We start from the raw sequence: 12,727 nt of genomic DNA, 5'->3' as shown, positions 1-12,727 counted from the left end.
GGGAAAGTAAAATCAGATCTCAGTTGAACAATTTCTAAAATATTAGATATCTAAGAGTCTAAAGACATCTGCTCCAATGGTTCTTCTGCTCCAGTAAATGCTTCTACTCTTCTGGCAAGGCTTTACAGAAAATGTTACTCTAAAGATCTGATTGCATTCAGTCACAACAGCATTACTAAGGTAACCAATGGTAGATGGTTAGTTCTGAATCTCTAGCTTCAGATTCATTCAGATAAAATGCAGCTCATTAACAGATGTGTCTAAGTACTTTTGGACACCCACTGTACAGTATAGAGTGTTGTATGAGCATGATGGTTCATAGATGAAGCATGTGAATCAGCACTAATGGTATTTCAATAAACAGTATAGAGTGTATATCTTCACCACTGCATTCTTCCACCTTACACTATTAAAAAGAAAGGTGCTTCAAATGGTTCTCTGAGCTATTTTGTAGAACATCTGTTGGTTCCATATAGAAGCAGTTTTGGGATGTCTGAGTGTAAAGACCTTTATAAAGGCCCGTAAAACCTTCATTTCTTTACACGCATTCACTGAGTCACTACTACAAACATTGTTTTTTTGTGAAACCAAAACTGGTGCTCAAAGAACCTCTTGAAGAACCTTTCTTTTTTGGAGGGTAGTGGAAATCATAGTTATAGTCAGAAGATTAAATCACCCCAAAGGCAATGCACAGAGCCTAGTATTCTGCAGGCCACAGTTCAGCTGAGGCCCCAACTGAACTCCTCCACCAAGTAAGCTCTAATCAGTTAGCTAGTGACTCTTTTGCCCTCAGGTTAAAGGTATGAGTTTGTCTGTGTGGTGTGTTTGTACCAGCGTAGGAGGTGCCTTGGACTGGCTACAGTGTACACACAGATACAGACACACAGACATACAGACGCACACACCCGCACACATACAAACAAACTTACACACACAGACAGTAAACAAAAACACTGGGAGCTGAACGTGCTTAGAATGCAAGTGCTGCGTGTGGGTAAGAAAGTGTCGGGCTGAGGGAAGAATTTATTCACTAATGCTTCACAACATGACATTTTGACAGCATGGCAGCAGGTTCAAAGAGTCTGCATTGGGAAAAAAACATCCTTTTGTATTGCCCCAGTATTGACATCATTTCCCCTGGGGCCGGCGGAATACGGAGTGAGAGGGGCTCCACTATTGGTATCAGCTGGACTGCGCCGAGAAGCAAAATGAATCCATCATGTGTAACAGGTTCAGTGTTGAACTAGCATCGTAGTAATAATGTTACTGCATGTTTGTTTCTCTGGGTCATTTGTGAGAGGTAGGCATTACAGATCATATAGAAGGTAAAACAGTCAGGATGGTTTTGCCTTCGGTTACACCTAAAAGCACTAAAAATACCAGCTCAACACCAGCGATTGACCAGGCAATTGTGTCTTTTCACAGCGAAAAGGGAGATAATACAGTATATTAGGGCTTTGTATTGACAAGAACCTGGTGATACAATACTTATCACTTTATATACAGGTCACTTAATACCGCAACATTCACAGTCTTAGCTGGAACGGCTACCAGTGGTACAGTAGAGAAACAAAAGTGGTACGTGTATCCCTCACCACTCAACCACTCCACTCTCAATGGTTCACTGACCCGAATAACTGATCTGTGAGCATTCTGAACCAAATTGCCACATATGCATATTGCACATTTACTCCACCACATAGTATAGCTCCCTGCTGCATTACCGCACCGATATGCACATTACACTATTAAGAAGGCAAAGCACATTATGCTCAAAAAGTATGGCCAAAGAGCACAAAAACAAATCCATTACAAAACTCAAGTGTCTAACAAGCCTGCGAGTACAAACCTCTGTGGAGAACAAAGGCCAAAAGTTGACACTGCTTCCTGTGAGCAATGTTGTAGTTGTTGGCTTTAGGACTGGAGGACTGTCACAAATAAAGCATTTTCACGTTGCCCCTGCTACGCTCCCACGACCTGGGCCCTTGATGTGCCGTATTGTGTACAATCAGTCAACTGTGGCCAAATCCAGCCCAGCTGGGTTAGTTCTGCAGAGCAGCGACTCTTCAGCCCTGCTGCCAAGGGCAGAACTACTACCTCTCCCACAAGAGAGATGCATGCTGCTTTCCTCCAACAGCAGTGTTTTGGAGCTGTCAAAAGGTTAAGTCTGCATTTCCTCCAACCATCTGCATCGCAATGTGGACTAGGGTCATGAACTCTCTATCATGTCCAAGCAATGACCAGGAGCAGAACAATATGGAGGGAGAGAGAGAGAGAGAGAGAGAGAAATGGGAGATAAACAAATGCTTAGACATACAAAAGCCTACAGGCTTTAACTACCAAGAGATGCCTTTACCTGTCTTCCATTAGCAGCTGTATGTATTACTGACTGTTGAGAATTACAGTTTCCATGACACCAACAACGAAACTAAAGTGGGTAACATGTTAATTAATTATTAATTAATTGTGCTGTAATAGTAATATTGTAATATTATTATTAGTAATATAGTAATATTGATTATCTATTACTTTATCCAATCATCAACTGTGCATTACGCATTACTTATTATTCAGTAACATTAAGTGCTGATTATTTAGTAATTGACTACACTGTTAACTGATTATTTATTTTAGCCTAATTTCTCATTAAATGTGTACCTACTGCTGCTTAACAGACAGCTAATGAACTGCTAAATGTGTTTACACATATGATTAAGGAACAAAAGAACTTGTACTGGTGTTTCCGTTAATTTCTGTTAATTTAGTGATTTATTACTGCATGCTTTACTCCACTGTGCAGCCCGTGCTGATCATGATTATTATGAGCTTGCTTTACATTTTCACATGAATTAGTTCTTACTTCCTATTATTAAGCTATAAATTACTACTTTGTGAAGTGACAGTCTTTACAAAGTATGGTGACAATATTTACAACTATAAACCGATACTATCCGAGACTGTTTATGCAAAATATACATTACACACAGTAGCCTAAACATGAACCAAGAATGAATCATTTTTTTATTAGGTGTGAAGATTGTCTTTTTACTTAAAAAATAAAAAGAGACACGAGTACTGACAAGCTCTTCATACGTGACAGGTTCTATTTTCAGACACACTTAATGAACACTCTCAAGGCAAACTGAGAAGCTATAGTGTGAGAATCCTTAATTAAAAGTAATAAAAAATGATGGCTAGAATAGACTGAGTAATATGTTGCTACTCTGCTGTTCATTGACCTCATGCTCTGATGTTTCAAGGTCCAGACTTTCTATCACAGTTCTATCAGCCGTGACTGCTGTCCTCGCCTAATGCATTTCTGCAAGTCACCAGAACCAACTGTCTACTGAAAAAGGTTAGATGCACAAAGGCTAAAATCACTAAACCTTAAAACCTAAAAAAAATGTCACATTGTCAGTAAAAGCACTGCTATGCCATATCTCCTGCACTCAGTAAAATAATGTTGCTCATCAGTTAGGAAAGATCTGATTAAGATGTGTATTGTTTGTAGGTACTTTGCAGGCTGTGTAATGCTTCAAAACTTTCTGAACAGTTTTTTTTTCATATTTTAATTTTCATTCATACATGCAGCAAAGCATCAGCTCCCCGCACTGTAGCTTCTCAGTTCGTCTTGAGAATGTCCATTAAACTGCCAGTATTCTGAGGCTCAGGCTCGGTAAGCATCTCGCAGTGTGTTTGACAGGTGGCAACACGAATAGAGGCCGTCAAGAACGGAGAGCTCGTCAGTACTCGCGTCTCGTTTTTCTGTTTTGTGAAAAGCACCTGGGGAGGGTAAGGCGGCCTGGGCTGAAGCGAGCATGCTCCCTGCACTACGAGATAAACCCAAACTCATTTCTGCTCTCGCTCTTTCTGCAGGCAGAGTTGGAGAGGAAGAGAGGGACAGATCAGAGAGGGGTCTCTTCACAATCACCTTCACTCTGTTTCGCAATTACCACACTTCTAATCCCTGCTAGCTCTGGGCAGCCATGAGGGAAACCCGCAGAAGCACGGGTGAATTGGTGGGGAGGTGGGGGATCATTCGGGGTCTATGAAGGAGTGAAAGAAAATGATGCATGAAGTGTGCTAAATGACAATGTCAATGACAGGGACCCTCCATTTCGGAGCTGCTTTAATCATTCTGCTTTATATTCATCTCACACACAGCAACAGAGACACGAGTCTGCGAGGGAGGGAAAGCTGTGTTGAGAGGCGCAATCACTGGGTAAATATGTCACATTTTGCCGGAGTAATTATCTGGTGTAATTATCAGGTGTGTAGTCTGTGATTCTCAGGCTGTGAAGTGATCAATTAACAAGTTAAAAGCAGTCAGTGGAGAGGCAAGACAAGGCAAGATCAGTCAGAGCTGGAGGCATTCAGGCTGCACCATAAACAGCCCCACTTAGGAAGCACCCTATAAAGTGCACTCCTGTATCCTTGAATAACTTTGGCGTTGTGATGCTTTAGTCCAAATGTTGAAACACTGCAATCCATTTAGATGCAAAAGAAATGCGCTCTTTGTGAGTGGTCGATAAATATTTATCTCCCCACACTGCGAGCTGGCATCTCAAAACTGTTCTCAAATGCATTCATTCTCTCAGAGTGGCTCCAAAACAACAATGATACAGTTATGACGAGAAAAAGGACTTGAAAATGGACATATTTTAACCAGTCAGTCAGTTCCGGACAATTAGGCAAACCGAAAGTGCAGAACCAAAAGGCGAAAAAAACGAAGAGGGAAGGAGAGGAAAAAATGAGAATGGAAACCTGACGAGGATGCGTAAACAAAACCCATCTGGATGGCATTCTGTTGGGTTTGAGCATCACATTTATTACGCCATGTGTGAAAAACAGATTGAGCCAGCGACGGGGTACAGGACTCCGGAATGGCTGTGTGTGGATATGAGCTGCCTCCGACTGGGCAGCCAGCCCTAATTAGATTATCAGAAAAGGCCACACTGACGTCCATTAAATCCTCCATGCTCTCTGTGAGCTGTTTCTCAATGGCTCCAAAATGAGTATAGGTCAAGAGACAAGTAGTGCAAAAACATCAGTACTAGTGTGGCAGCTAAAACCCTGAGCATGCCAAGTGCAATTAGAAAGCATGCAGCACCGATTAGCATATGGCTCATCCAATATCCAGAAAAAGCCCTAAATGCTAACAGGTTGCTGACAAATTTCTTTTTCTTGGTGTGGATTATACAAGGTTTCCAGCCTAAAGGCTTAAAGACGGTGTCATAGCACTAGAAATGGCTTAGCAGTTTATAGATGTTTCACATGCAACTTGCATTCATCTTGTTTATTTGCCTGAACTTGCTGGTTTGCACCATTGCGTCAGCTACTTTAAGTCATTGCTGACACAGATGTGCAAATGCACACGCACAAACACAAAGCTTACTCCCTGTAGAGATGTATGTCAAATAAAAGAAGTAAATAAGAACCCTCTGAAGCAGATAACCATACACTTATTGGGACCATGCCTAATGCCAAGCATGTTCTACAGGGGTAAAAAGGGGTAAAAAAAAAAGACAATTTATCATATATATATATATATATATATATATATATATATATATATATATATATATATATATATATATATATATATGTATGATAAATTGTCTTTTTTTTACCCCTTTATATATATAAAGCCAGCAAACAGTCGCAACAGAGAAACAGATACAGAGTCCCATAAGATCATATTAGCAGAGTGGACATGAGAAAGTCTTTGCTTTTGAGGAGACTGGCTGGGTCCTCAAAGGAAAGGCTGCCTTTGCATGCTGTCATTCACTTTAGTGTGAATCTGTTTGCTGCTCAAGCAAAGCAGGATGACTCATGTAGCTAGCGAGAAGGCAGGGAGAGACTGGCATTCAGACATAAGCATTCTTACTATAGTTTAACCTGTTTTTTTTTCCTCCCTCAGGAATATAGCGCCAAACAATAGGCTGTGTAAAGCAAAGACTAATTGGACAGTTTTCTGGCTACAAATGAAACCTAGGCCTCAACCATAAAAGCATTTACAATGGTCCAATATTACTTTTCATCCGAGCTCAGAAAGATGCATTGATTCAGAGAGCTGGGCTTGAGATAGAGGTCACTGGGGATGTCATTAAAAAGTATGTGTTGGTGAGATATGATTGATGTGCATCAACAAAAAAGCAACTAATAAACATTCTGAAAAGTTTTCTATGCTTTTTCTAAAGGCCACACAAAGCATGACAGAATACAACACAACACTCCAAAAATGTAATGAGAATTCTGATGGAAATGGAAAATGAGATGTAAGCGAAATGATGCCAAGGCCTAGATGAACAGCTGATTACTCAATAGAACTCTGGCAAGGCTTCTCTGTGCTTAACCTCCATACTGTTTTTCTATCTCTTGTATGATTGGGATTCAAATGGAATTCTCTCTCCATCCTACTCTCTCTCTCCATCTCTCAGCATCCTCACCTTCTCATGGCACACTGATTACAGATGAACCTGAACCAAAATGTAATAGTCATCCGCCCGTATGAGTCATCATATAGTGGATCACGGCTGCAGTCCATGGAACATCCCATTCTGTCCAGTGCAACTGCATTAGAGTGATTTATCCTGGATTTTAGGACTGATCAACAGCACACAGTCCTATAAGAATATTATGACCACCTATGTAATAATGGGTGTTCATTACAGAGGTTAACTGGTCCACAGTGGCATGTTGATTGCTCTGTACCACTCGCCAGAGTCGTCTTTCCCCTCTGGCATCAGTGGTTCATGATCACCATTGTGTACAACTTGCACAAAGTTAACAGTTTCTGAAATGCAACCACCCTTTACCCACTGTCATAGTCATACAAGAGTTGTATGACCTCCCCTGGTTTGGAATAACCTCAGGATGTCACAGATGCCACGTGACAGGGGTTTGTGGCACATGTAAACAAGCAAGCACACCAGTCACCAGTTATTTCACCATTTCACCAGGCAAAGAATGTGATCTGACTAATGTCCAAAAGGTCATGATAATAGGGTACCATCTAATAGCATCTATGAAACACATTGTAGGTCTAGATCTGCTGTGGTAAAAGAGTGGTTACTGAAAGTGGTTATTAGGTAGGTGTCAATGATATTCTGATTTGACTGTGTATTAGTAAGGGGGGGGCAAATTCTCTACGAGTGTCTGAGCATGTGAATCAGAGGAGAGGAGAGGCTGAGATGACCCTTCCCTGGGGTCTCGGTCTGGAAAAGGCAGGGGCAGGTTGTGAGAGTGTGAACATGAAAGAAACCCAAGCAAAGCTGACTCATGGTGATAATTGGGTGTAACGAAAGAGCCCTCGTGAGAGCAAACACACACACACACACACACACACACACACACACACACACATACACGAATCAACAGCTGTGGGTCACTCACCCATTTTTACATGTACTTTACTGTATGTGCAAACAATAAAAGGCAAGAGAAATGATTAGGACAGCTTTGTGCCTTGAGAAACTTTTGAAGGTTCTTAAATTTGAAAATGTGAAGGAACCTCTTAAAATCCTTTGAAGAACCTTCAAGAAAAGGTTTTTAGAAGGAAAAGGTTCCTTGAAAGTTCCTTAGAGCACCTTAAGAGGTTCACCACAGGAACCCCTAAAAATTATTCAAGAAATGTATACTTTCTACACTGTACAGAACTAATACTTAATACAGAATAATCCATAATACTGATTGTTTAAAGAAGAATACATTTTAATATGCAGTCTGTTAACTAAATAAATCCGGAGGTCAGGGGGTTAATAGAATGATTATATTAGAGCTGTGACTTGCTACTATATCTGGTTTTTATAGCCAACAGAAACCACCATTGGCACATCTTTTGCTCCTCAGTTGCATTTATTTCAAGAACCACCACCACCCCACTAGCTGTTTACCGATACACACACACACACACATAAATATACACATCCCTCTCACATGTCCTTCCAACCCATCAAAAACTGATCAACGTGCAGACTCACACACACACACACACACACATACACACCCGTAAGCCATGACATACAAAAGATGGGCAGTGAAGGCAGAGGCTGCTTCTGGCTGTTTATGTCTGCATGTCAGCTAGCTGGCTGGATAGCATTCAGCTGTGGTCAACGCACTTCCTCTGTTTTGTTTCTGGGTAATGTCAGCAAGAGATTTGACTTTTTTATATTTCATTGTGAAGTTTGCGCATGTGTGTGTGTGTATGTGTGTGCGTGTTTGTGTTGGGGGATGGGTGTGTGTGTGTCCCTTGTTTCAAGAATGACAGGCCACCACCAAGGTCAGAGATGACGCAGTAGGGGTATCAGCTAGGCTACTAATCCTGCTGCTACCCATTAGCCCCTCACATCCCTGTCTGCCTAGCATACTTTTATATGACCAAACATGCACACACACACACACACATACACACACACACACACACACATAAATATATACTCATCCATTATCTCATTAATGCCAAAACAAACAAAAGCAGCAAATAATCCAGTTTGTCAACGTTGTTGTTGCATGTATTTTTAATGTGAAGAACATTATCTCCCAAAACCAAGATTTATAGCTTTTTATGTTGTTTATGTTTATGGTATTCACTACCAAACTGCACTGTCCAAATGTTGGAAACGAATTAATGCTTTTAAGCTACCACTGCTGACACAGATGTGCAAATGCACACACACACACACAGCTTGTCTAGTCCTTGTAAATAAGTATTGCCAATAGAATAAATAGGACTCTCTGGAGCAGATAAACATGAAGCCATTTGCACAGTGTTTAATGCCAGGTGTGGGCTAGAGGGGTATAAAGCCCCCCCATCATTGAGCTGTGGATTTTTTATTTCCATATAGTGTAGATCAGAGGATAGAATATTCCATTTGCTGATACATTTTACCGTGCCCAACATGGACGGATCACCAAGGAAACAATACAGATGGCATGATGCAAGACCCTGGAAGATAACTTCACACTATGCTAAAGTGTAATGCTGAGAATTACAGTCATTCACGCACACTGAAATAAAATGGCATTATTTACATTATTTACATCTAATCCAGAAAAACATACATTTTGAATCAGGCTACACAAGTAGGCGGATGTAGAAGTAGAAGTCTCACTGAAGCCCATTTTACAACAGACATGGACTTTGGGTTCATTTTAGAGCCTAGGTTAGGCTGAAACAGTACAAAAAGCAGTATTTGCAGTATTATATTTTCAGTCTTGCTTAATACACATCTCAACAAACAACTACTTTAGAGCCAAAAGTAAGTATGTACTTAAATTGCAATTTGCCACCTGATATTATAAACAAATTAGGTAGCTAGCTAAACACGTAGCAGTAAGGCCTGTTGTCTCATTTAAAAAGCTATGCTCAAAGTTAGTCTGCATAAAGTTAATTTAATCACTACATGGTCAGGCTGGGCAATATACTGTAAAATGTTCTAAACTAAAAATGACAATATTTGTAACATCACACCTACTACAAAAGTTACCATCTGTATGCAATTTCATAAAAAAAAATAATGTGCATGGGTTGTTTGTGTGAAAATGGCTTGGTTTTCCGAAGGGATGACACTCAGCAGAGTGCAGTCTTGTGCACATTATGCTTCAGAAACATCGCAATTAGGGGCTCTGAGTCCAGCGGCCACTACAACCTGAGGAACACTGGTTCGAATCCCAGGTCATGCTGCTTGCCATCAGTAGCCAGCAGCCGGAGCCAGAGAGAACACAGTTGGCCTCGCTCTCTTCCTGGGTGTGTAGGTGGTGCTCTCTCTCCCCACATCACTTTGGTGGGATGCTGGCTTCTGATGACAGGCAGCTGCTAGCTGATGTTTTCCTTTAAGCAATAGTTTCTCAATGTCTTATCTTTATTATTTAAAAAAAGAAAAATACGTAGCTACATAGTTAAACATGTACTCATATTGATATAATATTTACTAATTATTTAATATAACTAATATTATCCTCTGTTAAGGTTTTCATCATATCGTATCGTGTGTCACCATTTCTCTTAAGAATATCAAGAGTTATTTAGTCATATGTTCCAGCCCTAGTACACAGAAAGTAAAGATATTTGTAGCTTGTATTCCCATTACACTGCTTTAGCTTGGTGTGAAATACCAAGTGTCGGAGAATGGTTCCGGCATGCCATGCGCACAGTGTTGCTTCTTGTGTGAAATAGGCTGTATTGGCATAGCATGGTGTCCTTGCCTGGCCTGGGGATTCAAACCCCAGTTTGCAATAGGGAAGGCAATGTCACCCACTATGCTTCAAAGAGGCAGTATCACTAAATACATCTCATGACATGCTATATTTTGCAACTCCAGTAAATAAATGTACTATTATGGCACACGATAAATAACTACTGATTAAGCAGATATCATAAACATACCAGAGTCTTGAAGCATGAATTAATCTTGAGGAGTATTATTTATTTAAGTTATTGTACATTTATGATAATGACTTTCACAGAGAAACCTCGATCACTGCATCGGGTGGAGCACAGATCTTACCTCTGTGATGTCTTCTTATATTTCCTCCTGGAAATGAAAAAAAGAAGGATGTAAATCCCTGCTTCAGTTTGTTTTCATGTAAACAGTTAAAGTTTTCAGTCACACAGTCATACCTCTGTATTAAATTGCTCTGTTAATGCTGAACTTTTCAACAGTCTATACTCACTCAACCTACATAACATCCAGGAGGCATTTTGTGTACCCTGTACACTGATCATTGGACATGGCACTAAATCGTATGGCACGTAATGTGCCCGAAGAGAGTGTCATTCCTTTGTCCATCATAAAGAGAGTTGTCAGATTGCAGTAATAAAATTGGAACAATAATAATATTGCATCATGGCTGTGTACGTATTAGCACCTTTTGAATTTTTGATAAAATAACAAACAAAAGAAACAGTAGATGTGAACTGTTAATGACTGGGTGATCAATAAAATGGGAGCCAAATTTAAGCTTGTCTGAGAAAGTGGCACTGTTTTAAATGTGACTTCCATTGTCTAGTATGAAAACAAATGACTGTTTGACAGTTTTATTAATCAGCTTGATTTAATGATCTGGAATATATTTTATAATAATTATGCAATGGAAATAAATGTTAAAAGTCACACACCAATTATTTTTAAGTGATTGTGTTTACATCCTATTGATGGTTTGCACATTTATCACTGAAGACAACTGTTTTTATTTGCCTATCTTTGACCAAGATTTGTAATGTTTAAAACTCATCAAGAAAATGAGTAAGCATTACTTTGCATTCTCTATGATCCAATTATTTCTTAAAAATAGAACAGATAATGAAAACAAAGCTGCTCATGAGTTTGACTATGGAGAAAAGTAACAGTCCCTACTTTGTCATTCGAACATAATGATGTGTGTCTCTTTATTATATTCCTGTTGCCTGACTGAATGATGGGCATTATCTGGGAAACAACACTGAATTACATGACATACTTTTACATTACAGATTCTGTGTTTTCAAACTGTTCAGAGGCTGCAACTGAACAATGGATTGACAGGAGCAATCTCAACCTGCAACTTTTGCCACAAACATTATTAGTATGGAATATTAATATTAATTATATTATTAATATGGAAGTTGGCAGAACATTTCCTCATTGATATTGACATAGCGTTCAGCTCATTCGCATTGTTCTCCTGTCAGAAAGGTGGCGAGTCAGATATAGAGGACACCATATTCCCTGTAATTCATTTCAAATTCATAATGAGGGACAGTTTGATGAGAGCTTTTGTTTCATCAGAGCGAGACATGATTGGGGTGAGATGGGTTGGCTAATGCAAGTGCTCAGATTAACCCTTTAAAACCAAGGTTATAAGGTGTCTAATTCTGTCTTTTCATCTACTCTTTACACTTTATAAAGTTTAATGTCTTAAAGCACCTGCACACTCGCTCTATTGCTACTGGAGTTAAGTAACTCTCAGGGCAAACCAGGTTGTTGTGTATATCTGATAGGGGGATATCTTTAGTTATAACAAAAGAACTGTATGGTCCAGAGGGCGAGTCTGGAATACCATGCTGAATCACATTGGGATCAGTGCTAAAACAGTCACGACACAGAACAGTAAACACATGCACACAATGCAGCCCATCTACCCTCCACCAGATAAAAACTGAACAAAACACACACACACACACACAAACACACACAAATACAGATAAAACTACACACTATAAACAAAAACACGAACACACACATGGACAAGATAAGTGCATAGTCAAATATGCAGAAATATTTACATTTTTATTTTAGTACTTATAGATGTTTATTTTGATTGATTGATTTTATTGACTATTTTATAGACTATTCTGATATATACTATGTCTGCACATGCTCATTGAGACAATACTGCAGTGCATCTAACAACAAAGGCGGCACTGTGCATCTTCATATATCATATATATCATTGTTTATAGTTAACACATGGAAATCCACAGTTCCCTATGCTCATTCATTTTCTTATGTCCAGTCTTGACATGCACATGGCCGGCCGTCTCTCTCTATCTTTCTCTCTCTCTTTCTCTCTCTAAAATTCTTCATAACTTGTGTAGTATTGCTAATGGTACAGTGACATTGCTCTTGTGCTATAGTAAACCAGAGGCACTCTGACACTAAGACACATGGTTATTAAATCTCATGTGTAAGCTGTACAGCCTCTGTGCAGTCTCTAGTTATATAAGTAGGCCTATGTGTTTTACCGG

The 12,727-nt window shown here is 39.7% G+C and overlaps 1 protein-coding gene across 7 annotated transcripts in view; it reads right to left on the bottom strand.

Moving 5' to 3' along the window:
* pde1ca (phosphodiesterase 1C, calmodulin-dependent a) overlaps positions 1 to 12,727 on the bottom strand; it is a 91,313-nt gene that overhangs the window by 44,070 nt on the left and 34,516 nt on the right. For 5 of the 7 annotated variants that reach the window (XM_072679698.1, XM_072679702.1, XM_072679699.1 and 2 more), the window contains one exon: positions 10,509 to 10,535. The exons of the other annotated variants lie outside the window; for them this stretch is intronic. In XM_072679698.1, the coding sequence (XP_072535799.1) occupies positions 10,509 to 10,535 (27 nt within the window). The remainder of the gene's footprint in view (positions 1 to 10,508; positions 10,536 to 12,727) is intronic. 7 annotated transcript variants of the gene reach the window in all.

The sequence above is a fragment of the Salminus brasiliensis genome, chromosome 5, assembly GCF_030463535.1.
Source record: "Salminus brasiliensis chromosome 5, fSalBra1.hap2, whole genome shotgun sequence".
NCBI classification, from domain to species: domain Eukaryota; kingdom Metazoa; phylum Chordata; class Actinopteri; order Characiformes; family Bryconidae; genus Salminus; species Salminus brasiliensis.
The sequence above is the reverse complement of the archived record's forward strand: the minus strand, read 5'-3'. Positions and strand labels throughout refer to the sequence as shown.